This window comes from Rhinoraja longicauda, chromosome 29 (assembly GCF_053455715.1).
Source record: "Rhinoraja longicauda isolate Sanriku21f chromosome 29, sRhiLon1.1, whole genome shotgun sequence".
NCBI classification, from domain to species: domain Eukaryota; kingdom Metazoa; phylum Chordata; class Chondrichthyes; order Rajiformes; family Arhynchobatidae; genus Rhinoraja; species Rhinoraja longicauda.
Genome location: NC_135981.1, coordinates 15,275,071 through 15,302,642, shown reverse-complemented (window position 1 = coordinate 15,302,642; position 27,572 = coordinate 15,275,071). Strand labels below are relative to the sequence as shown.

Below are 27,572 nucleotides of genomic sequence, written 5' to 3'. Positions count from 1 at the left end.
ACAGGGGTTCGTAGGCATGGTTAATTTCTACCATAGGTTCGTTCCGGCAGCTGCGCGAGTCATGCGCCCACTCTTCCAATGCCTTGCAGGGAATCCGGTAGAGTTGTTGTGGTCCCCGACCGCTGAGTCGGCTTTTACAGCAGCTAAGGCAGCTTTGGCGGACGCCACCATGTTGGTCCATCCGAGCCCCTCCGCCCCCACGGCCCTGACGGTTGACGCCTCTGACGTGGCGGTGGGCGGGGTTCTGGAGCAGCAGGTCGGTGGCCGTTGGCAGCCTTTAGCGTTTTTCAGCCGGCAAATAAATTCGGCCGAGCTGAAGTATAGCGCATTTGACCGAGAGCTTCTGGCTCTCTATTTAGCTGTTCGTCATTTCAGGTACTTCCTCGAGGGCCGCCCATTTGTGGCCTTTACGGACCACAAACCATTAACATTTGCTTTTTTGAAATTGTCTGACCCATGGTCGGCCCGCCAGCAGCGGCACCTGACCGCTATCTCCGAATTTACCACCGATGTCCGTCATGTCGCGGGTAAGCTTAATGCCGTTGCTGACGCCCTGTCTAGACCTGCTTTTCCCCCTATTTCGGCGGTGGACTGCGAAGTGGATCCCAAGGAGCTTGCGGAGGCACAGCTCCTAGCGGATACCGTTTCGGCTTACCGGTCCACCACTTCGGGATTGAAGTTGGCCCAGGTAGCTTGTGGGTCGGAGGGCACGAAAGTCTGGTGCGATGTTTCTCTTCCCCGTCCCAGGCCGGTAGTACCGCCCTCCCTTCAGCGCCGGGTTTTCGATGCCATTCATGGGCTGGCGCACCCGTCCATCCGCTCCACCTCTGCCTTGGTAGCAGCGAGGTTTGTCTGGCATGGCCTGCGGAAACAGGTAGCGGGGTGGGCACGTTCCTGCGTGCCCTGTCAGACCGCTAAAGTCCAGCGCCACGTCCAGCCCCCCGTGCAGGATTTCGAGGTCCCGGCTGTTCGTTTTTTCCATATCCACGTGGATTTGGTCGGGCCTTTGCCTTCCTCCCGGGGCTACACCCACCTCCTCACGGTGGTGGATCGGTTCACCCGGTGGCCAGAGGCTTTCCCATTGTTTGATATTTCGTCAGCGTCTTGTGCTAGGACTTTGGCCCTTCATTGGGTAGCTCGTTTCGGGGTCCCGGCAGTTATTACCACTGACAGAGGGCCACAGTTCACTTCGTCCCTCTTGGCCGCGCTGGCAGAACTGTACGGGTCCAAGTTACAACCCACGACTGCATATCACCCCCAAGCAAATGGACTCGTAGAAAGGTTCCACCGCCAACTTAAGGCGTCCCTCAGTGCAAGGCTTGAAGGCCCGGACTGGGTAGACCAACTCCCTTGGGTTCTTTTGGGCATCCGGACTGCTCCTAAGCCAGATCTCGGTGCGTCGTCCGCAGAGCTAGTATATGGCTCGACACTTCGAGTACCCGGAGATCTGTTTCCGGACCCTTCAGACCTGCTGCCTACAGTCCCATCAGTGTTAGCATCTCTCCGGGAACGGGTGGGCTCCCTGGCTCCAGTTCCGACTTCACGTCATGGGTGTCCCATGGTACATGAACCGTCTTCCCTGAAGGACTGTGAGTTTGTTTTTCTGCGTAAAGATGCCCATCGCGCCCCGTTGCAGAGGGTCTATCAAGGGCCGTTCCGGGTTTTACGTAAGGGAACGGCTACCTTCACCTTAGACATGTGCGGCAAGAGTGAGCTCGTCTCGGTGTCCCGGCTCAAACCTGCCCATTTGGACCCGGATCAACCAGTCCTGGTCGGTCAAACCCCTAGGAGAGGCCGACCTCCGTTAGTTCCGCTCAGTACGGGACCCCCCGTTCCGACAGTTCCTCCAGGACCCCCCGTTCCGGTAGTTCCTCCAGAACCTCTCGTTCCGGCTGTTCCGCCAAGTCCGGAACCTCCGGCTCCTGTGGTTCAGGCTGTCCCTCTCCGTACTCGTTATGGTCGCGAAATCCGGCTCCCTGCTAGGTTCCGCACCTCGGGTTCTGGGGGGGGGGTCATGTAGCGACCATAGAGAATGGTCCAGGTCGTCGAACCCTCGGATTGGCCAGCGAGGTCACGTGGGAACGCGACCATAGGGATTGGTCCAGAGAGCGACATCGCTGATTGGCCAGCGATGTCATGTGCGCGTTTGGCGCCCGATTGAGTCAGTTCGGCGAAGTCTTCAAGGAAGACAGTAAGTTTGTATTGGTTGTCCTTTACCTTGTTGTTTAACTCTGTATCCGAATATTGCGGCTGCAATAAACTCCTCTTACAACCAACAAGTTTCGGACTCGCCATAATAATGTCAAAAGGTGGGGCCTCCTGTTTACTTTCATACAAGATTGCAGCCATCACCCTGCAAACAGCGCAACAAAGCTCTCTCCAGAAATTGCCCAACTTGGCACAGAACAAGAGCCTGTGAAATGTTTCGACAGTGGGACAAGCAGAGAATGCAGGAATTCAGCCTGTCCGCTAACCCTGTCCAAATTCCGTGCATCTGATTATTTTTAAAGATCACAATGCATTAAAGGATGTTGCTGGTAATGGGGGGCCTGAGGTACGAGGAGAGATTGGCTGGGTTGGAGCTCTTTTATCCTGGAGCACAGCACCTTAAAGAGGCATATAAAATCATGAGAGGGCAGATAAGGTCACAGTCTTTGCCCCAGGGTCCGGGAGTCTAAAACTAGAGCGCAGAGATTTAAGATGAGAGGGAAAAGATTTAAAGAGGATCTGAGAGGCAGCTTTTTCACACAGAGGATGGGGTGGGTATGTGGAATGAGCAGTCAGAAGAGGTTGCAGAGGCAGCTACATTGCAACATTTAAAGGCAGTTGGATAGGAAAGGCTTGGAGGGATATGAGCCAAATGCAAGCAAATAGGACTAACTCAGAGAGACAAACAAGTTGGCATTGATGAGTTGAGCAAAAGAACCTGTTTCCATTCTATATCTCTTGACTCTATGAGGAGATGCACTTGCATAGCCTGTATGAACAGGTTTTAAAGAGAAAGGGGGGTGAGGGTAGACATTTCCATTTGGCACTTCCGAAAAAGACAGGACCCCGATCAGTAGTAGACTTTCAAGTTGGAGTGAACTTCTCCACTGCATCCTACCTCATGGAGAAATGAAATGGAAACCTCTCAATCAATTGCCTAACAAATCTCAGGGTAATGATTGACTTGCCACACTCATGGAGTAAGCACGAGCTGCATATCTGTGAGATACAAGGAACTGCAGATGCTGGTCTACAAAAAAAAGACGTAAAGTGCTGGAATAGCTCAACAGGTCGGGCAGCATCTCTGGAGAACGTGGCAAGGTGACGATTCGGGTGGGGGCTCTTTTTCAGATGCAAGAATTGTGTGCAATTACTGTTGTTGCAGCAGCAACATCAGACCATTGGTTCACGTTCCTGCTAATGCTCAGTGGCTTTCAGCTGTAAGCTTTACACAAGTACGTAGTATCACAGAGGTGCTGATCACATTCACTGATTCAATTTCAGCTTCCAATCCATCATGTGGTACATTAATACTGTGCATCTCGAAAGAATTTCTAGCTCAATATATGATAACAATATTTTGAAAAATACAAAAATACCTTTACTTCATTAGACAGAAATATCAGAGGAAAGTGAGTCAAAAATATCAGTGATATTCCTTTACAATCGAATAAATGTCAAAGGGATTTGTATAAATTAGTTTCACCTTAGCAAATCTGGAACAAGAAACAAAGTGCTGGAGGAACTCAGTGAGTCGAGCAGCATCTGGGGAACCAGAGAGATGGTCAGGTTAAGACAGTCAAGTCTGAAGAAGGGTCTTGACCCAAAACATCACCTATTCCTTTTTCCCCGAGATGTTGCCTGACCCGCTGAGTTATTTATCACAGGCACATCGACCCAGACATAAATTCTAGAGAAACATGAAACAGCTGATGCTGGAATCTTGAGCAAAATCAAAGTGCTGCAGGAACTCAGCGAGTCAGGCAGCATCTGTAAAGGACAAATGACATTCTGGTACAGGACCGTTTTTCAGACTGGTTGGTATGAGGGGAGATTATATCTCGGATTGGGACCCTGACAGATGACAGTTAGTCTGAAGAAAGCTCCTGGCCTGGAACACCCACGGTCTATTCCCTCCACAGATGCTGCCTGACCCGCTGAGTTCCTCCAGCAGTTTGTTATGCATACATAAATTAAACATAATTACACGTAAAATCGTGTAAGACGATTCAGTAGAAAGAAAGAAGACAGTATTAGAAAAAAGACATCCTTTTAAAACACAATCAGTTTAGCTTGAGGGGGGTTTATTATTGTCACGTGAAATGAGGTACAGTGAAAAGCTTTTGTTTGTGTGCTATCCATTCAAAGAAAAGACTATACATGAATACGATTGAACCGTCCACAGTGCACAGATGAGATCATAATCATAATTGTAATTTATTAGCCAAGTATGTTTTGCAACATACGAGGGATTTGGTTTGCCATACAGTCATACCAAAAAAGCAACAAGACACACAACTACATAAAAATTGACATAAACATCCACCAGAGCTTTTCCTTCACGTTCCCCACTGCGATGGAAGGCAATAAAGTCTTATCTTCATTCCTCCTTTATTTCGAAATAAATAATTAGAAATAAAGCAAATCGACACTTCAGATCGGGACCTTGCATCAGGTTTGAAGCCATTTGGGGTGTTTGGGGTCAGGTAACTGAGGTGATTCAGGCAAAATGGCAGCTAATCTGTGTGCAACATGCAAACCCAGTGATGAGAGAAACAGCAGACTCTGCTTTAGTGCTGGTGCTGGAGCGATAGATGTTGGCAGCGTAAGACCTGCATTATGTGGTGCCATGGCAACCTTTCCACCCACTGGAGAGGGACGTCAAGGCTGTGGTTCAGCATCTCATTGAAAGACCACGCGCAGGGCACCCTCAATAATGCACTGAAGTGGATGTTTTGCAAACATGCTCTGTCCTTTCGAGAGGATCCTGAATGCACACCTTTCAGGGACAAGAGTGGCACAGACTGAAACTGTCGAAGTAAGAGAGCAGAATGGGTAAGATTTCTGAGGGTGAACCCCTTGCCAGTTTTGCTCTCAGCTTGAGAAAGGCTGTATCCACTTCAGGCGATATGGATCCACGGTAAAATAGTGATAGAGACGCAACAGATGTACTTGACATCTGTGATAGTGTGAGCAGGTGATTGATGGCCGGCATGGACTCGGTGGGCCGAATGGACTTTATCGCCATGCTGTTTCTTTCAATCAATCAAACACTGCCACGGCTCTCAGAGATCCTCAGTTGAAAAGTTATTGAATGACGGAAGCAGATCCACCTGCTCCTTACGTCTGCCTCAACACTCATGGTGAGCGTGATCTCTCTCAGGACTCAGCTCTTCTGTGCCAGTTCAACATAGACCTCATGTCGAAACAAGGACTGCAGACGCTGGTTTGCACAAAAGGACACAAAAGGTATGGAATAACTCTGTCTAAAGAAGGATTCCGACCCGAAACATCTCATATCCATGCTCTCCAAAGATGCTGCCTGACCTGTTAAGTTACTCCAGCACTTGGTGCCCTTTCTTTCCACCAAGACCTCCGTTTCTTTTGTCAGAAGATTCAAACCTGTGCTGAGTTATCCAGGTGAACACTTGCAGTCTTTTTTCCCCAAGGTAGAGGATTCTACAGCTAGAGGTTCTAGGCTTAAGGTGAGAGTGGAGAGGGTGATCCATATCTGGAATGAGCTACCAGAGGAATCTATAGAAGCCGATACAATTACGACTTTAAAAGACATTTGTTCAGCTGTTTAGAGAAGATAGACACAAAATGCTGGAGTAACTCAGCAGGACAGACAGCATCTCTAGATAGAAGGAATGGGTGACGTTTTGGGTCGAGCCCCTTCTTCAGACTGAGAGTCAGGGGAGAGGGAGACAGGGATGTGGAAGGGTAAGGTGTGAAAACACAGATCAAAGGGGACGATGATCAAGGAAATGTAGAATGGTACATTGTTTGCTGTGGGGAAGGTGACAGTGAGATCACCTCGAGTGAACAACCATGCTGGTTCTGTAGGAGGCACCAATTGACAATAATGGCTTGATGCTCAAAGTAAAATGACAATCTGCCCAAGCATCTCCAGGGAATGGGAAGCGGAGGATGGCACAGTGTCACAGCAAGTAGAGCTGCTGCCTTACTAGAGACCCAGGTTCAATCCTGAATCCTGCTGTTGTCCATGTAGAGATTGCAAGGGCTCCCTGTAATCGAGTGAGTTTCCCCCGGGTGCCCTGTTCCCTCCCAAAGATGTGCTGAATGGACAGTTAGTTGGCTATTGTAAATGACCTCTGGTACACTTACGTGGGAGAAGCATAGAAGGGGACAAGGTTAAGTTGCGAGAATCAACAGCTTCAAGTTCTTGGGCGTGCATATCTCTATAGATCTATCCCGGGACCGGCACATTGATGCAATCACAAGGAAAGCTCTCCAATGCTTCAATTCCCTTAGAAAATTGAAGAGATTCGGTATGTCGCCGAATACTCCATAGAACTTCACCAGGTATATTGTAGAGAGCATATTCACTGGTTGCATCAGGGCCTGGTTTGGTAACTCAGATTATCAGGAATGGACAAGGTTGCAGAGAATGGTAGATACCACCCAGTCCATCATCAGGATTTGCTTCCCCGCCACCGATCTACAGCAGGAGCTGCCTCAAAAAAAGCATCTCATACCATTACTGACATACATCATCCTGACCACACACTCATCTTGCTACTACCATCAGGAAGAAGGTACAGGAGCCTAAAATCTGTGACCTCAGGTTCAAGAGCAACTCTTTCTCAGTAGTCCAGTGGGCGGCACAGTGGTGCAGTTAGATATGCTGCGATACAGCACCAGAGACCCAGGTTCGATCCTGACAACAGGTGCTGTCTGTACGGTGTTTGCACGTTCTCCCTGTGACCGTGTCGGTTTTCTCCAGGTGCTCTGGTTTCCTCCCACATTCCAAAGACATGCAGGTTTGCAGGATAATTGGCTTCTCTAAATAGTCCCTGGTGTAAAGGTGTCTGGGATCATTGTTGATTGGTGCAGGCTCGATGGGCCGAAGGGCCTGTTTTCATGCTGTACTCTAAACTAAACTAAACTCTTGAACATAGAGTCATACAGCGTGGATACAGGCCCTTCGGCCCAATCTGCCCATGCTGACCAACTTGCCCCATCACACTAGTCCCATATGCCTGCATTTGGCCCATATCCCTCTAAACCTACCCAATCCATTCCAAACCTACCCTCTCCCTTCTAAACATACCCTATCCATCGCACTACACTTAACACTGCACACACTAATGTCAGTCCAACTCAGCAACTATGATTTCCTGTGGACTTTGTTTTGATCGAACATACTTTGGTTTTGTATTATTATGTTTTAGTTACCTAGTATTACTGATTATTAATGTATTGTATTATAAATGTATATTTATCTGTGTGCTATTGCATTAATGGGCCTGTAATGCTGTGGCAAGTAGGAATTTAATTGTTCTGTTGTTGGTATATATGACAATGATGCACTGTTGACTCTTGAAATAAGCGGAGAGAGAAACATAGAAACATAGAAAATAGGTGCAGGAGTAGGCCATTCGGCCCTTCGAGCCTGCACTGCCATTCAATATGATCATGGCTGATCATCCAACTCAGTATCCAGTACCTGCCTTCTCTCCATACCCCCTGATCCCTTTAGCCACAAGGGCCACATCTAACTCCCTCTTAAATATAACCAATGAACAGAGGGATTGATAGGATTGCTCCAAGAGCCAGCATTGACTCAATGGACCGAACGGTCTCCTTTCACATCAGTCGTGCTAATAGCTGTTTCGTTTCAGTCTGTGACCATGCCAGATCCCCTTCCCTTAACATTTTTCCCTGGCTATTCACTAAAATTCCTCAAATCTTACAACATCACTGTAACCTCTCAGCATTGACACCAGGGGAATAATCTGAACTGTCAGCATTCACACAGGAAACCAGAAGTCCACTGGTAAAACAAACAGTTCAGAGTGTATGTGGCAGATAGAGTGGATTGACAAAGAAAAATCTTCAAGCCACATTCACAACAAACATCCTCCCTGACCAGGCACAGGAAGCAGAATAACGGGCCAGGCAACACATGGTGTGGGATGCAACAGTGGGCTAAATTATAGTTTAATCAAATCTATGCAGAGGAGATTACAATGAAAGTTGCCTCATGTTGGTATGTTATTGTAACATCCATCACCACAATCTTGATTTACATTTTAATATTTCCCATTGATGCTATGGGGGGGGGGGAAACCAAATTCTGCTTGTAGACTGAGTTTTATCTTGGGAAATTGTTTCCAATTAAAAATTGATTTGTTTCCTTAAAGGCGTATTATCATCTTCGGTGACCACAAAAGACAATTGAATAAGGCCTGATTAGAGATAGGGCAGAGTGGTGTGACCACAAGAAGTAACCATTGCTTTTGCATAAGAAAATAACTGCAGATGCTGGTACAAATCGAAGGTATTTATTCACAAAATGCTGGAGTAACTCAGCAAGCCAGGCAGCATCTCGGGAGAGAAGGAAAGAAATGCTTTTGTATTGTTAAGAAGGGTCTCGACCCCTGAAACGTCGCCCATTCCTTCTCTCCTGAGATGCTGCCTGACCTGCTGAGTTACTCCAGCATTTTGTGAATAAATACCTTCGATTTGTACCAGCATCTGCAGTTATTTTCTTACACTATTAGATTTATTAATCATTTGGGTGGGAATGGGGAAGAGAGGGATCACGTGTCAGTTCTGCTTAATTAATTGAGGAATATAACGAGGGCATCTTTTTAAAATGCTTGCTGTATATATAATATAAGGCTGAACAATTGGTTAAAAAAAATGTAAGGTTGACGCGCTTTAAACCCCCAGCTACTGGTTGACGGTTCAGTGACGTTGGGTTGCACTTTAAATTTCTGCTCCTTGTTAGCAGTGTATTGGCTGCACTGGTTTGCATTGGTTGGCAACTGGGCTGTGCTCCTTGGAAGACCCCTTTTGATTCTCCCTGCCTTCAGTGTAGCTAGCCTTTTTTATTTGTGTGTGTTCTATTCATTCGAAGGGAATTTGAAAGCAGCTGAGGGGGGGAAATATGACCGGAGAAGAAATCAAAGAGCCTGAACAACAGGCACAGCCACCACCGCAAGAGCAGCAAGAGCAGCCACAGCAGCCTAAAGAAGAGAGCAAGGAACCGGCGCCAGAGGTTTCCTACAAAGCCGTGGTGCTGACTGGGGCCGGGGGTTACGATAAAGTGAAGGTAGAAGTCAGGAAGGTTGCCCCGGTGCTGAAAGCAGGTGAAATCCTGGTGCGGGTGCACGCTTGTGGCCTGAATTTCATCGACCTGTTGGTCAGACAGGGTGTGATCGGCAAACACACTTACCTTGGCACTGAATGTGCGGGGGTGGTGGAGGCGCTCGGGGACGATGTGACCGATAGAAAGGTAAGGTGTTACCTGCGAAATATGTCCACCCTCTCCTCTCCCCCCAAGTCCAAGTGAGTGTGGGGAAATGAAAGCGCTGCTTCACTTGGCAGTGAGCGAAGCCACTGCCCCTCCCTATCTCCACGGACAGTCAACGGGTCGGGTGACTGAGGCTGAATATCCCTCAACCCACTGGCTGGCTTTCAGTGTGTGTGTGGGTGGGTGTGTGTTGGTCTGTGGGTGTTGGTGTGTGTGGGTGGGTGTTGGGGTGGGTGTGTGGGTGTTGGTCTGTGTGTGTGGGTGTTGGTCTGTGTGTGTGTGGGTGTTGGTCTGTGTGTGTGTGGGTGTTGGTCTGTGTGTGTGTTGGTCTGTGTGTGTGTGGGTGTTGGTCTGTGTGTGTGGGTGTTGGTCTGTGTGTGGGTGTTGGTCTGTGTGTGGGTGTTGGTCTGTGTGTGGGTGTTGGTCTGTGTGTGGGTGTTGGTCTGTGTGTGTGTGTTGGTCTGTGTGGGTGTTGGTCTGTGTGGGTGTTGGTCGGTGTGGGTGTTGGTCGGTGTGGGTGTTGGTCGGTGTGGGTGTTGGTGGGTGTGGGTGTTGGTGGGTGTTGGTCTGTGTGTGTGTGGGTGTTGGTCTGTGTGTGTGTGGGTGTTGGTGTGTGTGTGGGTGTTGGTCTGTGTGGGTGTTGGTCTGTGTGGGTGTTGGTCTGTGTGGGTGTTGGTCTGTGTGGGTGTTGGTCTGTGTGGGTGTTGGTCTGTGTGGGTGTTGGTCTGTGTGGGTGTTGGTCTGTGTGGGTGTTGGTCTGTGTGGGTGTTGGTCTGTGTGGGTGTTGGTCTGTGTGGGTGTTGGTCTGTGTGGGTGTTGGTCTGTGTGGGTGTTGGTCTGTGTGGGTGTTGGTCTGTGTGGGTGTTGGTCTGTGTGGGTGTGTGTGTCTTTACTTTTTTAAGTGAAGCCAGTACAAAACTTTTTTTTTGTCTTTCTCGTCTCTTTTCTCCCCTCCCCAGCCCAGCCTTGCAATCAGCATCTCTGCCCTTCCCTGGACCCCAGCGTGAAGCTTTTCACGTTCGGGCTGTGTGTGTCGTCCTTCATGTGTGAGAATCTAAGGTCTTTACATTTAAAAAGAAACAACTAACGCCCCCCCCCCCCCCCCCCCCCCGCGGAATTAGCTTCTATCCGAGCTTTTTTTTTAAAAACCGGGCAAGCGTCAGCGTATTAAAATATGTCCTTGAAGGAAAGTGGAACAGCAGATGTTTTGAATAAACTTGGAAATGATATCAGTCCCATTTCCTCCTCCTCCTCCTCCTCCTCGTTGAGTAACGGGACCTGTCCTTTGTGCCTCCGCCCTGTGTTACTGCAGGGATCTCCAACGTGTTTTATGCCATTTTCTCTCTCTCTCTCTCTCTCTCTGTACGGACTTTCTAAAAAAATTAATTCTGCTCACAGATATAACGTTATGCCGAATATTTTCGAAGTGCTCTGCTTTTTCTCTCCTCCCCCCTCCCCCCCCCATTCCCTTCTACTGCCACTTCATTGCACAACCGATGTTGGGACCATTGATTCGACCGCTTGTTGCTGCCCTTGTGCGTTTTCATTTCGAAGGCTTTGGGGAGTAAACGAGGAATGAACTTGCTGTCTGCAATGGGAGGCGCCCACGTCCCCACCATCTCCTTGACCCTGGCCGGCCACGCCCTGCAGCAGTGCGGATTTTTTTTTCTCTTCCCCCAGACCGCTTGTCTGAGCAAAGGAATACATTTCCACTTGTTGCGCGACCATTGTTATCTTACTCCCAATAACTTCACCAGATTGGCATGGCGCCTTCCTGCTGTGTGACTAGTTAATAACGGCATCAGTCAGGCGTTTATTCTTATTCATGTAGTGCATGGAACGATAATCACACAGGAACAGACCATTCGGCCCACAGTGTCCGTGCTGGACACAATGCCAACACCCTTCTTGAGACTAGTCACCCATTCCTTCCCTCCTGAGATGCTGCCTGACCTGCTGAGTTACTCCAGCATTTTGTGAAATAAATACCTTCGATTTGTACCAGCATCTGCAGTTATTTTCTTGCACTATAATGCCAAGTTAGACTAATCTCCTCTACCTACATTTATTCCATGTGCTTACCAAAAGGCCTCTTAAACGCCACCTCCAGTATTTGCCTCCACCTCCAGTATTTGCCTCCACCTCCAGTATTTGCCTCCACCTCCAGTATTTGCCTCCACCTCCAGTATTTGCCTCCACCTCCAATATTTGCCTCCACCTCCAGTATGTTCCAGGCACCCACCACCTTTTTTAAACTTGCTCTACACGTGTTCTTTGAACATTCCTCCTCTCACCTTAAAGCAATGGCCTCCAGTGTTTGATATTTTCGCCCTGGAAGGAAGAAAAGTTCTGACTGTCTACCCTGTCTGTGCCTCTCATAATTTTTATACACTCCTATCGGATCTGTTGGTGACAGCTGCACAGATGTGGTCAGGTGAAAATGTATAGATACTGAGCCAGTGACAGTCTTGGGAAGGTTGTCCAAATGTCGAAGGTGGGTTTTTGAGGTGAGGTTCAGTGGAGACTGGTTGCAGTTCTGGGGAAGGAATGGGGAGAGGGGATTGGGAGAGGGGATGGATTCACATGCTTGAATCGGGCTGTGAAGTGTGGTTGAGTGGTGAGCTGTTGGGTGATGGGTTTGAGCAGGTGGGTTCTGGGAATTAGGGGACCACAGGAGGTGAGAAATGGGGCAAAGCAAAAACGCAGACAATAGCCACTTCCTGAGCAAGGCTTACTCTGGGATTAAGTATCTGACTTTAACCACTCCCCATATATATCACATCAAATTTCAGTGGCAAAAAGCTCTTTTTTTCCTCGTTTCTTCAGTACCAGATAGTTTTTTTGTAGTGAGGAACTGCAGATGCTGATTTACGCAAAATGCTGGAGTAACTCGGCAGGTCAGGCTGCATCCCTGGAGAAAAGGAATGGGTGACTAGTCTCAAGAAGGGTGTCGACCCGAAACGTCACCTATTTTCTTCAGAGATGCTGCCAGACCCGCTGAGTTACTCCAGCAATTGTGTCTTATCTTCTGTATATATTGCTGCAGATATCGGCAGAGCTGCTTTGTGGACAATGAGTTGAGAGGGCAAATGTGACTTGTTGCCCAGTAAGATAAATGATTGAGTCATCCAACATTTGCCTGGTTTCTAATCTACCATTGTAGAAAAGCTTGAGGAACATATTGTATGTGTCGAAAGGAACTGCAGATGCTGGTTTACACTGAAAATAGAGACGAAATGCTGGAGTAACTCAACGGGACAGGCAGAATCTCTGGAGAGAAGGAAAGGGTGATGTTTCGGGTCGACACCCTTCTTCAGATTGTATATTGCATGTCCATCCACTTTTGCTGTTCGAACTTTCCAAAATGAAGGATGGGACAAGACTGGTCGATTAACTGTGCTCTATAGTGCAGTCTCTGCACAATATGGCCCTCCACATTCTCACACATCACTTCTGTGTCTGGGCAAAAATAATCTGGGAAAATTGAATCAATTTAAGAAGCATGCTATGAACTTTGTGTGAAAGGGTCCTGGCCCAAAATGTCACCTGCCCATGTTCTCCACAGATGCTGTCTAACATGCTGGGTTACTCCAACATTTTGTGACTTTCATTAATATCAACCAGATTGAATGCAGTTTGATATTTGTCACATTTTTGTGTACACCCACTCAACCTTTCCTTGACATAAATTTTGAATGTGTTTTCTTCCTTAAAAAAACCCACTGCTAATTATTTAGTTATGCGTAGTTAAACTTTGTGACTTCGTATATGCAGTCCCTCATACCCGACCTGTGATCCACTTTACATGCTGATCTCCTTGTTGAAGGAAAGATGAGGTGCAGTGGAACAGTTCGGAGGATGTTTTTCAGTCAATGCATGGGTTCTCGGTGAAGAGGTTGGGTGATCTAGGCTTGATCCACTGGAGTTTAAACCAAAATTGAGAAGAGACTTAAATTACCACAAGATTCTGAAGGGTGGGAGAAGAGGGAGATCTTGATGGGGTGGATGTGGAATGGATCCCTTGTACATGAAACTTATGATGAGATTGTTTTCCTGAGAGTAGTCTTCTTCTTGCGTATGGCGTGCACAGCCCAAAGTTGTAGGTCAAAGGTAGACATCGAGACCAGGGCAGCATCAGTTGCTGGGTGGATGGCCTTGATGCCACCAGGGAAAAGCCTCAGTGAGCAGTCATTCACCATGTGTGGGATGGTCTGGTCTGGATATCTGCTGTCACAAGCAGGGCTGTCTGTCATCCCCCACTTGTGCAGATGATGGGCTGTTCTTGCATGGAGGGTGTGGATCCTGGAGGTCAAATCCCGGTGGTTTCACTGTGGGGTCTGTGATGACCACTCCGTTGTTGGTGTTGGTATCTTTCCAGGCTCAGCCTTGGGGTCAAAGTCTTCCAGGGATTTGGCTGAAGACCAGAAGGGTTTGCAGGACTTCAGGCACATGTTGGGCGGATTGTTCAAGTCAGCGTGGATGGGAAGGTCAGGGTTAGCCTCGATGGTGTACCAATCTTTCAACATCCTCTCCCTTCTGCGTATGCTGGGAGGGGTATATGCTGAGAGTAGTGACTTTGACACGCTCCTCGCCAAAGGATGTTGGAAGTGGAGTTTGAAAATAATTTTAAGGTAGAGGTGCATTCTTGATAAGCAAGTTGGTTAAAGTTGCTGGCGGTCAGCAGGTATAGAGTTGAAGCAAGGATCATACAAGCCACGAAAGGCATAACGGGCTCAAGGGATTTGATAATCTTCAACTGCTATTCAAGTTGTGTGGCATACAACTTCACAGAAGTATAATGTTTGGTTTGCACAATGCAATTGAGCAACTGTTGTTGAAATTCATATGAATGTCCAATGTTATAGAAGTTTTTTTTCTGATTTAAAAAAAAAAAAAAAAAGAGGCAGGATTGTAAAACTTAATTTATTTTACCTAATGCCTGGATAAATAGTGAGACTGGGCAGAAGTGCTGTAAATGGACATTTTCTTACTTCGAAGATTTTTAAAAGCATACATTTGTGTTTCTGCAATTTGTAAGAGGGATAGGGGTAGAGTATTTGGTAGTTTGATGTGTTGAGGGAACCTGGATGTTGAATGATGCAATCTTTTTTTATGGTAAAAGAAAGGTTAGTTGAAATTATTCGCTTTGTCTCGCTTTTGAACAGTGTGAAGTTTGTAAAAGAAGAAGGGTTAAGATTGAAAAAATTAGTACATCTTTTCATGCATCTATCCCTTGGACCGCATCAGCCACAGATACTGGTATTAGATTTGGAAGAAATCAGATTTGAGTGGTGTAGAGTCACGAAAGATGAAGTTGTTTCTGAATGTGGTGTCGATGCAGCTGCTTGGGGGAGGGGCACCAAGGAACAAGGAAAGGGCTTTTCTTTTGCATAAACACACTTGCTGCTTCAGGGTACTGAATTGTGGATGAATTTGTGTTTTGCAACAGGGCGGGGGAGAAGTTAACTTTTTGAGCTTCCTTCTATAGTCCCTTTGGAGATTAGTCATATGGAAGGAGTCCTTGTGAATAACTATCTTATTAATCATTACAGACATGCTTCATTGCAGCAGAACTCACAAGGGCAACAAAACAAGTAAACCTCAATGCTGTATTAAAGTATATTTATTTCCTAATGGAACTGATCCTATCAGGTTTGAACCCAATGAAGTCACGAGTAAGCATTGTGAGTGACCTGGCTTGCATTCTATTCCCAGGCACAATTTGAACTTTCTACGAGATTTGATTATTGAAAACTCGTATGAGCTGTCTTAATGTTGTTAAAAAAAATAACTGCTACTGCTGATGAAACCAAAGGTGTACTGCACTCCCTGGATCAGACTTAAGCACAAGCAAAACTTAACATTAGCTGTAAATGTGTGTGCGGATGACCATTGCTTTGGTCGCTCTAACTGCGACTGGTTGTCCAGTCTCTGATGCTGCCTAGTAGTGACCCGGGAGAAGGTCCAGTGCTGGTACCAAGTCTCTGACTGGCGATCATCACCGACTTAGAGGATAGATGCTCTTCTGTGCATGTTTGCAGAGAAACAATTTTATTTTAGTATTGCCTTGTGGTTTTCTTTTGGATAAATGGATGAAGGCAGTGCAGTCGAGGGTTTGAGGTAAGACCCATGAATTGGGAAAAGTCGAAAGTCTTTAATTGTCCTCAGTATTGACGATTGAACAATGACGTTCTTATTTGCAGTGTAACAGGCGTCTGATCATTACATGCAGATGACGTATAACAAAAAAAAAAAAATCTTCAGTGCATCTCCATAGAAGTTCATAGTTGATGGAATGACTGGGTTGTGGTAGAAATGGCATGGGAACAGACTCCTATGCTTTACAGGTTCTGATTCCCAGTGGATGTGATGGATAGACACTGCAGGAATTCGCTAATAAATACTTTAGTTTTAGGCCTGCTGCTGTAAACTTATGCACTAAGACACTTTTTTATTCATGCCCGTGGGAAGAATCTGGCCCCAGGCCAGAGTTGGGGACCAGGAATTATAAGGATCGTAGTCAAGTGTGGATTTTGCAGGAATTCCAATCTACCACTGTAGCAGTCAACATCTAAATGTCCTGGGCGTGCAAGTGATCTTTGCTCTGGTATTTGTTCTGAGCTGCCCCACAACAGTCACAAGGATAGACACAAAGCTCTGGAGTAACTCGGCGGGTCAGGCAGCATCACTGGAGAAAAAGGATAGAAGACGTTTCGGGTCGGAATCCTTCTGAAGGAGAATTCTAAGCCGAAGTGTCGCCCATCTTTTTTTTTCTCCAACAATGTTCAATTGTCAAGCCTGACCCGCTGAGCTTTGTGTCTTTCTTCGCTATATACTAGTATCTGCAGTTCCTTCCAACACAATAGGAGCAGCGGTAGAGTTGCTGCCTTACAGCAAATGCAGCACCGGAGCCCCAGGTTCGATCCCGACTATGGGTAATGTCTATGGAGTTAGTACGTTCTCCCCGTGACCTGCGTGGGTTTTTTCCGAGATCTTCAGTTTCCTCCCACACTCCAAAGACGTACAGGTTTGTAGGTTAATTGGCTTGGTAAATGTAAAAATTGTCCCTAGTGTGTGTAGGATAGTGTTAATGTGTGGGAATCGCTGGTCGGCACGGACCTCTAACTCTAAACTAAACTAATCTCGTGTACTATACAGGAAAATTACAACTCCATGCACAACCCAAATCGAGTCGGGGTCATGCAGCATGGAAACGGTCCAACCCATCCATGCCAACCAAGACCAAGATGCTCCATTTGCCTGTGTTTGGTTCATATCCCTCTAAACTGATAATTGAATCAGATGCTGAAGCACTTAAGTATTTAAAGTTCAGTGGTGTGCAGTAATCTAGGATTTCCCGTTAATGTGACCACTAATGTATTTTGATCACAGAATCCTGGAAAAAGAAATGGGAATGGAATGGAATTCCTGTCCCTTGTGCCGAAACAGCTTGGAAAAGCCCAGGAAGATGAAGTGCCTGCACTATCCTGGCTTCCCAACCCCACCCACCCCTTCACTTTACCAATTGGCCTTTCCCCTCAACCTCGCTGTATTTCCCTGGATCACTGTCTTTTTTTTTTTTTTTTGCAACTGTTTGCCAATAATGTTACTAATTCTGGCCACTTCTTCCAAGGTTGGTGACAAGGTAATCGTGTTAAATCTGGATGGAGGACTTTGGGCAGAGTTGGTGGCAACCACAGTCACCCGCACATTCTTGATGCCTGAAGGGATGAGCTTTCAAGATGCTGCTGCTCTCTCGATCAATTACTTGGTCGCGTACATGATGATCTACGACTTCGCAAATTTGCGTCCAAATCAGAAAATTCTCATCCATATGGCAGCTGGTAAGTGTTTCTCTGTCTCTGCATAGTTTTGTGTACGTGTTATTAAATTGTTATCGTGGATTACCGGGCTCCTGTAGTTGGGCGACTGGAACAGTGAACAGTAGTACTCCAAGTGTGGACTCCGTCTTCCAATCGATTCTGCCACTTGGCTACTCTCTGGGGCAATTTACTAAGGCCAATTAAGCACCTGTCTGCATATTTTTAAATTTGCGTGAGTGAACCGGAGCACCCGAGGTCGTGGTTGAGCCCGAATCTCTAGTGCCGTGAGCAAGTGGTTTGACCGGCTGCAACATTGTGCCAAATACCTGCCACCAGTTGCCCTCTCTCCTTCAACACTAACCTCGAAGCCGTTACAAACCGCACCCCATAAGACCATGGACGGGCAACACTTCAGGTTGGGACCATTCTTCAGGCAATGGGTCTGAAGAAGGGTTCGGACCCGAAATGTCACCTATCCTTTATCTGCTGCCTAACCCACTGAGTTACTCCCACACTTTTGTGTCTGTCTTTGGTGTATACCAGCATCCACTGTTCTTTGCTTCTACTTTCTTTGGCTGTTCGTTCCATGTGCTTGCTGCTCTCTGTGCGAAAACATTGCCCTTTGGGTTCCTATTATATCTTTCCTCGTCTTGAACCTATCCACTCTAGTTCTTGATTTCCTGGGGAAATAGACTGTATTTATCCTATCTTCCTCTTGGTTTTATACACCTCTCTGAGATCACTTCTCTGCCTCCTGTGCATCAATGAGAGCCGTTTCCAGGCTGCCCGATGTCTCCCCACAGCTCATGGGGTGCAGAGGTCATTTGAGTTTCTCCTAAGTTAGTTCTTCAAGTTTCTATGTTTCGTTTCTGTTACATGTGTAATGTTGCAGCTATTACTGAGCTGAATTCAAGACAAACAATGGTATTTGTCAAGCATTTTAACTATTACTAATGCCAAACTCACTTTTCAAAATAAGCTCCTTACAACTGTGATGCTATAACCGTTCGAGTGCAATTTCTTTCGTGGGCCGAATGTCACGATCAACTTTGCCTCAGATGGCAATGTGATATTTTAATTTAAGCTTTGCGAAAATAATTTTGTAAAGGGTCTGAAGTTAGTGTTGAACATTAACATTAGTTGGAACACATCCTAAGCACCTCCTATTTTGCTTGGGAAGCTTACAACCCAATGGTATAAATGCTGATTTCTTACATTTCAAGTAACTCCTTCCTTCCCCCCACCCTAGTCATCCTACTAGTTCCACTGTTCACATCCTTGTAACCCTGTTGTTGGCACTTGTTTCCCAGCCAACAATGGGCCAGTGTAGACTCCACCCTTCCTGAGATCATTTGTTACCAGCCCTGTTTCGTTCTGGCCTTCTCTATCTTTCAATCTGAAGAAATGTCCAACCCAAATTCCTTTTCATCCCCTATTCCCTTTCTCTGGAGATGCTGCCCGACCCACTGAGTTACTCCAGAATTTTGTGTCTATCCTCTGCTCTGAATTGTGTACAATGTGGGGGAAATGCCATCTTGCAATACCAAGTAGTCATTGGTTCAGGTAAAAGATAATTAGCACCTGGTGTAGGAAAATAACTGCAGACGCTGGTACAAATCGAAGGTATCACAAAATGCTGGAGTAACCCAGCAGGTCAGGCAGCATCTCTTGAGAGAAGGAATATTTAGGACCTGGTATTGACACTTGAAGTTTAAAAGTAGAATGGTTCTGTTAACGGTACCAAATGTAGACTGTGGTAAAAGTGGATCTGAAACTCTTGTCCAGTAGTTCTGTGCACTGAAACTAATTGTGACACAGTTTACCATGTTTGGTTTTCTAGAGAATCAAACATCTATACTTTGCTTCATGTAAAATTATACAGTACTGGGAAATTAATCCAGATCGGCTTCTGTTTGTTCAGTCTGCATCTCGGCAGACAGTTTAGGCACCAACATCCACTTCCAGCTCTTGGCTATCTCAACTTAACTTCCTCCCATATTACTTCCTGTGAGGACACTTGCATGCTCCCAGTTTGTAAACTAGTTTCTACATTGTGTAACATCTTTAAAATGTTTCCAAATCTTGCTCTCCCATTAACACAGCTGACAAGCCCTCGACCGCCTTGTCTATTGTCCGCACCTATTCTCAACACTCTTTCGAGCCAGAGTTAAGTAGTTCCCTTGGATCTTGTTTTCCTTCATATTCGTCAATTATGCTTTACAATGTTCAGCCACCTTCCAGATACCTTCTCTCCTGTCAGCATCCTCAAAGAGCCAAAATCTTCTCGACCTGGCCCACTCTTCCACTTCTACCAACCCTTCCCCTTCTCTCAGCCCTGTCGGATTCTCTTTGACAGTATCCCTTCCCATCATCCAGTAGTGAAGTAGTGATTTCATTGCACTTCTAATCCAATGTATTCAATGTGATTCTCTCGATATTGGAGAAGCTATGTGCGGCTATGGTCACGAAGGAACTGAAGATGCTGGTTTACACTGAAGATAGACACAAAAATGCTGGAGGACCTCAGCGGGACAGGCAGCATCTTTGGATAAAAGGAATGGGTGACGTTTTGGGCCGAGACCCTTCTTCAGATATGGGTGACTGGTTTGCTAAACACGATTTAGTTTGGTTTAGAGATACAACATGGAAACTGATCTTTCGGCCCATCGTCCATGCCGACCATTGATAACCCATTCAGACTATTTCTATGTTATCCCACTTTCACAGCCACTCCCTACACAATAGGGACAATTTATAGAGACCAATTCCTCCCCTCCCCAAATTTCTGGTAACGCAAAACTAACTTGTTTCTTGCTAGCAGTTCTGAAGGGCATTTGCCCCATAAAGTCTCCTCTTCCTCTCCTTCCATCCCCCCCAGGATGCTACCTGCCATGTTTGTTCGTCTTTGCTCCTGTATAGGTCCGCCGACTATCATGGTTGGAAAATGGAAACGAGAAACTAAATTGTGTATTTCTAGCATTTTCCGTTTTTATCTTACTTTTTTTTTTAAATGAATGCTGTAACGATTGGTGTGGTAACATGACCACAGGGCAGGCTAGTGGCTGCTTCTGCTATACATGCATTTGTTCAGGCCACTTCACTAAGACTGGAAGTTTGAGACTGCCCCTGTGATGGTGATGGTTTGAAAATGTTCACCAATGCCTGCATGAAGCAAGCTTTGATCTCTGAAGCTTTCGGCCTCTGACTTGCAATTCCATATTCGTAATATATCAACTCGATTCAACTTTATTTTAAAGTTGCAATTTAGTTTCTTTTTTCCCATTTTCCGACAGTGATAGTCTGTGGCCCCATACAGGGAACAAAGAGGCAGTGATAGATATGTTTCCTCCAAGGTCTTGTGTGAGTATCAGCTGCCAGTTGTTTGCCTCTTGGCATTTGGTTGCATAGTGGGTAACCTCTCCCCTCATGGACTCAACTTGTTGCTGTTAACTGGTGAGGATTGTGTGCATGTTATTTGTGAAACATGCATATAGCAATCGGACTATTGCCTGAAGACACTGCTGATGTAACACAACAGACAATTTGCACACAGTCTAAAAACAGCAACAAAACGGTGGACAGTCAAGAGATCTCCTTTTTCCACCCTGACATTGAAAGGGTTTCCATCATTATTTTGATACAGTCGACAGTCTTTGATGGTTTTAAATGACAAATATGTTTGCTAGAAATTAATCAAACAGGTGCCTTCCGCAATCCAATTTCTGTTCTTATAAAATGCTTTTTTTATACATGGTGCCGCAGCTGTAGAGATGCTGCCTTACAGCGCCAGAGACCCGGGTTCAATCTTGACCAAGGGCACTTGGCTTGCAGAGTTTTACCTTCGCCCTGTGATCTGTGTGAGTCTCCTCTCGGATCTCCGGTTTCCTCCCACACTCCAAAGGTTTGTAGGTTAATTGGCTTGGTTTAATTGCAAATTGTCCCCAGTCTGTGTAGAATAGTATTCATGCGTGGGGGTTGCTAGTGGGCTCGGTGGGCTGAAGGGCCCATTTCTGTGCTGCAACTCTACACTAAACTGAACTTTGTCGTGCGGCAGTTAAATTGCGCAAAGATTCAATGAATACTGGCCAGCTTTAAATCGTGATGGGGAAACAGGTTGTACAATGCAAACCTCTTTTGTAATCTGACTTTTAATGAAGATAAGAATGCCCTGAAATGGCAGTGAATTCATTTTGAATGCGTGAAGGAGAGTTGCAAGATTATGCCGGCCAAACATTATCTACACCATCTTGTGCCACCTCTTGATATAACTATCCATGGATCAAAGACTTTTTAGGCTGAAATCATTCAAATCAACTTGGTGTGCTGAAGCTACTCCTCAACTTGGCACACGTATAAGGTGGCATGAAATGTTCTTTTTTTTTTTAAAGTTAAGATCAAAAATATTTTGAGAACCATGCATTAGATATTGATGAGGATTCCTAGTATGAAATCATTTCTACAGTGATTAAAAATGTGCTTATCAATGGCTGATATGGGAACATCCTTCTATAAACAATCAAATGGAATAGTACAATAGGGTTGTGGGTAGAGGACTCTCAAAATGATAAAATGGGACCAAAATGATTAGAATATGTCCTTTTGATTTGGTGTTGTTACCACTTGCATGTATAATGAGACAAGGCTTTACCATGGGTGACCTGTCCATTTCCAAATCTCTGCCTCTTGGCAAGCCAATTTCGTTTTGTGTTGACACAGATTCAAATCTGTGAACTGCAATTGTAATGCGAGTGGCCCGGATTGTGCAGTGAAATCTGCAATCGCTGGAGGTTTTCCAACATCCCATGGTGTCCTGTCTGCTTGGAGTCATTGTACAACAGACCTCTCATCCCACCAAGTCTGCACCAACCAAGCACCAATGAAACTCATTTTAATTCTGCCTATCTTCCCATCGAGGTTCTACCACTTGCCCATGTACTGGGGTGTGGAGAATTTCCAGCAGCCCCCCCCCCGTCTCGGGAATGTGGGGGGAAATGGGAGCAACCAGGGAAAGCCCAATGCAACGCAGAGTGACAATGCGACCTGGGCGGTAGAGTTGCTGCCTTACAGCGAATGCAGCGCCGGAGACTCGGGTTCAATCCTGACTAGGATTGTCTGTACGAAGTTTGTACGTTCTCCCCGTGACCTGCGTGGGTTTTCTCCGAGATCTTCGGTTTCCTCCCACACTCCCACACTCCAAAGACGTACAGGTATGTAGGTTAATTGGCTGAGCAAATGTAAAAAAATTTTTTTTAATTGTCCCTAGTGTGTGTAGGATAGTGTTAATGTGCGGGGATCGCTGGGCGGCGCGGACCCGGTGGGCCGAAGGGCTTGTTTCCGCGCTGTATCTCTAAATCTAAATCTAAAAATCTAAAACTTCATACGGGTGGCACTGGAGGTTGGGGTTGAAGCGGAGGCAGCAGCCCCACCAGCTGTGGTAATGCACCATCTGCATTGCCATCCCGTGCATGCAAACTCAGAGGCTGAGGGGCTCGGGGCTGTTTTCCTCACTGTGTCGTTGCACTTCCCAAACGCAATGGGGAATTCACACCAATAACTTGCAGCTAGGACCTGCTTCAAAGGACTGCAAGTGCCACGCTTGCACAGGGGGAAGTTGAGAGATTTGGTAAAGTTAATCTCTTTAACTTGTATTTGTTTTGAATATTTCTGAGAGTTCTCTCTAAGAGGAAAAAGGGCTAAACAGTTGTCAACAGCACATTGGCCTTGCCCACACAATTGTGTTAGAGGCGACCCTAATGCAAGAAGGTGCCTCATTCTTTTTCCCTTTCACCCCCTTCACGTGCACGCACACACCGACAGTAGGCTGGAACTGGCTTTGAGTTTGACGTTGAAGGCAGGACAAGGTCAGAGCTCAGCAGTGAGCACAAGCAGCTCACTGTGACTCCAAACAGTGGATCAATTGGATATAATAGAAATGTCAGGCGTCTAATCAGAGGACTGACCGAACGATCTCGTGTGAGAATTGTCCCAGCCAAGTAGACTGCTGGACATCCTCCACTGTAACAAGTTTCTGGTGAGCCTCCTTAGCAGGTCAGAAATGGGACTCTGGTTCTGAAGGGTGCACTGTGTGGAAATATGTTTTATACCAAGTTTAACAAACCACTTTAGTTTTGTGGGCCTGGCTGACTTGATCAGACAGCATGAAAGGGCATACACCAGCAATACCAGAATGTCATCTTTCAACTCTTGCATCAGTCATCCCCTCCACTCACTCCATTCCTGCATTAACCATTGATTCACTATGGGGATTCCCTGCTGGCAAATGGAGTGGAAAGGGAAAATAAGCTTTTGATTTTTAAGTTGCTTTTAAAATCCACACAGCTTTGGCCACATCGTCGCCTCCAAAGACGTGCCAGTTTGGAGGCTAATTGGCTTGGTAAAATTGTGAATTGTCCATAGCGTGTGTGGGTTAGTGTTACAGTGCGGGGATCACTGGTGGGCATGGACTCGGTGGGCCCAAGGACCTGTTACTACGATGTATCTCTAAACTACATGAAACCTTCTGGTGAAGCCTGCCAAGTGTTTGATGGAATGGGATTTCTGAACTAACCTTGCTGTCTGGACTTATTGCCTGAGTTGAGTCTGCAACACCTATCGTTTGAGCCTCTTGCATTCAACCCATCTACTACAAAAAACATGAAGAGGCTACGGGCAAGGAGTCAAGCGGCTCCCTCTGTCAGTGAGATTGCTAGTGACCAGTCACAAGCATTTGTAAGATGTCAGTCGAGGGGGCGAGTTGGCTCCACTTTCTGCATTAAATAATGAAACTGGGAGCTGGAACCAGATTAAAATGTGTGGTGAAGGGTTAGTTATTTATAAGTGCATGAATATCAGCTGGAAATTGTGACCTAACTGTACGGTGCTGCTGCCAAATAATTTTATCAGACTCTAAAATTTGGAAGATACTTTATCCATGTTAAACTGAGTAGAAATTGGCGATTTTTTTTTTTGGTATAAATCCGCACGAACCAAGATGACGGCTTCAACTGGAAATGTTAGTTTTCAAAACCATGTTAAATGTTGGTGTGGTGACAATTCTCATCGTGGATTACTGTTGTTTTGGTGCCAAACATTCTTGTTTGTTTGCCATTCGTCTTTCCCTGAACCTAGAAGTTGTTTGGAATTCCACAAACATGTGGGATTAAAGGAGCAGTGACACATGTACAGCTAAAGGAAGGATGTCACAAAGCTGGAAGGATGCAGAGGAGATCCTCCATGATGTTGTCTGGGCTTGAGTCCAAGAGCGAGGTTGGACAGGCTGGGGCATTTTTCTTTGGAGCCTGTGAGGCTGAGGGTTGACCTCACTGAGGTGGTACGAGACCACGAGGGACATTGCTGTCCTTTTCCTAGGGTTGTGGATTGTAAAACTAGAGGGCGTAGACATAAGGTGAGTGGGGAGAGATTTAAGAGGGACCTCGGGGGCAACCTTTTCACTCTGGGATCGTCCATGTGTGGAACGAACTCTGGGGAAGCTAAAGAAGCCGATGCAATTATGACTTTTCAAAGGTATTTGGACAGATGCGTGTGTGGGGAGGAGAAAGGTCTCGACCCGAAACGTCAACCATTCCTTCTCTCCCGAGATGCTGCCTGTCCTGCTGAGTTACTCCAGCTTTTTGTCTAAGGACATATACATGAATAGGAAGAGGGCTATGGGCCAAATGCAGACAAATGGAGCAGCCCAGGATGCTGGCATGGTCAGTGTGGATAAAGCAAGCTGAAGGGCTGGTTTCCATACTATACAGTTCTTGCTCTATTCTTGCGAATCTTTACAAAAATGTGGTTGTTTGTTAAGTGCTCCTGTCAGCTTCCTGTAGTCATGATATATGAATGTATTACCAGACATTTGGGTTGGTAGTAGGAAGTTTAGCATGTGTTTGGGATATTTTAACAATGCTGGTGCCCCAGAACTGTTGAGCAATGAGTGCTAAAACACTCTGGGCAGCTGTATTAGTGCATTGCTGACTGGGTTCTCTGCTCTATATTGGATGAAAAATCGAACCCAAGCTTTGGGTGAACACTGTAGGTCCCAAGTACCCAAACGCAGGGGATTAGTTCATGGAGGCCAGCCAAATTCATCAACCGTGGGACACTACTAGGATGGATATTTTGGCCATTAAGAAATGTCCACAACAGCAAACAAATGTTAGAAACACTACTGAAAGGGTGTTTAAGACCTTTAGACGCAGCACGGAAGCAGGTCCTTCGGCCCACCGAGTCCACACCGACCAGCAATCACCCTGTGCACTAACAAACTATCCTACACACGAGGGACAGTTTACCAAAGACAATGAACCACAAATTGATACATCTTTGGATGTGTGGCAGGAAACCGGTGCATCTGGGGAAAACTCACATGGAGAGCATACACACTCCATAGTCAGGATCAAACCCAGGTCTCTGGAGCTGTCGGGCAGCAACTCTACCGCTGTGCCACTGTGCTGCCCTTGTAAAATGCGTCTGGCAAAATCCAATGTAACACAAATTGCCACCACATTTCCGTAAATAGTCAAGTAATTCACTAACATAAGATCTTAAGACATAGGAACAGATTTAGGCCATTCGGCCCATTGAATCTGCTCCACCATTTCATCATGGCTGATCTTATTTTTTCCCTCTCAGCCCCATTCTCTTGCCTTCTCCTCTCTGTAACCTTTGACATCCTTACTAATGAAGAACCTATCAAAGTCCACTTTAAAAATACCCAATGACTTGGCCTCCACTGCCCTCTGTGGCAATGAATTCCACAGATTCACCACCTTCTTTCTAAAGATATTCCTGCTCGTCTCCATTCTAAAGGTGCGTCCTTTTTATTCTGAGGCTCTGCCCTTTAGTCCGAGACTCTCCCACTACTGGAAACATCCTCTCCACATCCACTCTAGCAAGGCATTTCATTATTCGGTTGGTTTCAAAGAGATGCCGCCTCATTCATATCTCCAGCAAGTACAGGTCCAGAGCATCAAACACGTCACCTATGTTAACCCACTCAACTCTGGGATCGTGCTCGTAAACCTCCTGTGGATCCTCTCCAACGCTCGTACATCCTTGTGAACCATACGATGCCCAAAACTGCTCACAATACTCCAAATGTAGTCTGACCACACTACCTTATAAAGCCTCAGCATTACATCCTTGTTTTTATATTTTAGTCCCCTTGAAATGTATGCTCCGGCAGCGACAGCGTCTTCGCCCGCCCCGAATTGCGGGGCTTGGGTCGGCCCGCCGCGGACCTTTCACCGTCCGGCGGGGGCTTCAATGTCGGGAGCCCCGACCGCCCCGACGTGGCAACTCCAACAGCCTGACCGTGGGAGAAGACGGCAGGGAAGAGAAAAGACATTCTGGCCTTCCATCACAGTGAGGAGGGACTGGAGGAGACTCACTGTGATGGATGTTTCTTTTTGTTTGGTGTTAGTGTATGATTGTATGTGTTATTGCATTTTTATTGATTATTCTTATTGGTCATTGTTGAACTGCGGGTAATGTTTCATTTCATTACACATTTATGTGTATGTGACAAATAAACGACTATTGATTTGCCTTCCTTCCTACTGACTCAACCTGCAAATTAACCTTTTGGGAATCCTGCACCAGCACTTCCAAGTCTCTTTGCATCTCTGGTTTGGATCCTCCCCATTTAGAAAATCGTCTACGTCTTTGCTCCTTCCGCCAAAGTGCATGGCTGCACGCGCTCGGACAGACGCGCTTGACTTTCAGCAAGTCTTCATTTGAAGGAGAGTTGGCTAACAGCCAGCTGAGTTATTTTCAACTGATTCCTGATTGTTACAGCTTTTAAACCTCTAGTTAATTTTTAAGCTTCTATACCTTAATGGATTGTTTGAATCCAGTGGAAATGTAAAATGAACTGTTGCGATCCTTGTGGGAAATGGAGGATTGACCTGCCAGATGACTGATATATTCTGAGTCTTTGAGTAGGTTGACCAAAGTTTTATTAGTTTAAAACCAACTAACTAGGGCTTTATTTTACCAGTGATTAGCCGTATATCTGGTACCACCTATTATTTGAATCTGATCCCAGTGGTGCCTTCATTAGGATAAAAGACAAAGGCAACCGGAAAACATAGGTACTTGGGCCCAGAGGTGAGGCCATGCAGGCCAGTATATATTTGTTTAAAAAGGGTCTTGGGTACAGATTTACTGATTTTAACTTCTGTACCTGAGCAGAACCTGCCTAACTGAAATATTAATCAACCTTTCCAAAACCAATAAAGAATGCCCTTTTTCCT

The 27,572-nt window shown here is 46.1% G+C and overlaps 1 protein-coding gene across 1 annotated transcript in view; it reads left to right on the top strand.

Moving 5' to 3' along the window:
* The first annotated feature begins 8,964 nt into the window (after positions 1 to 8,964).
* The window catches only part of vat1 (vesicle amine transport 1), a 43,959-nt gene continuing 25,351 nt past the window's right edge, over positions 8,965 to 27,572 (top strand). The window contains exons 1-2 of the mRNA XM_078424801.1: positions 8,965 to 9,472; positions 17,124 to 17,334. Of these exons, the coding sequence (XP_078280927.1) occupies positions 9,125 to 9,472; positions 17,124 to 17,334 (559 nt within the window). The 5' untranslated portion in view covers positions 8,965 to 9,124. The remainder of the gene's footprint in view (positions 9,473 to 17,123; positions 17,335 to 27,572) is intronic.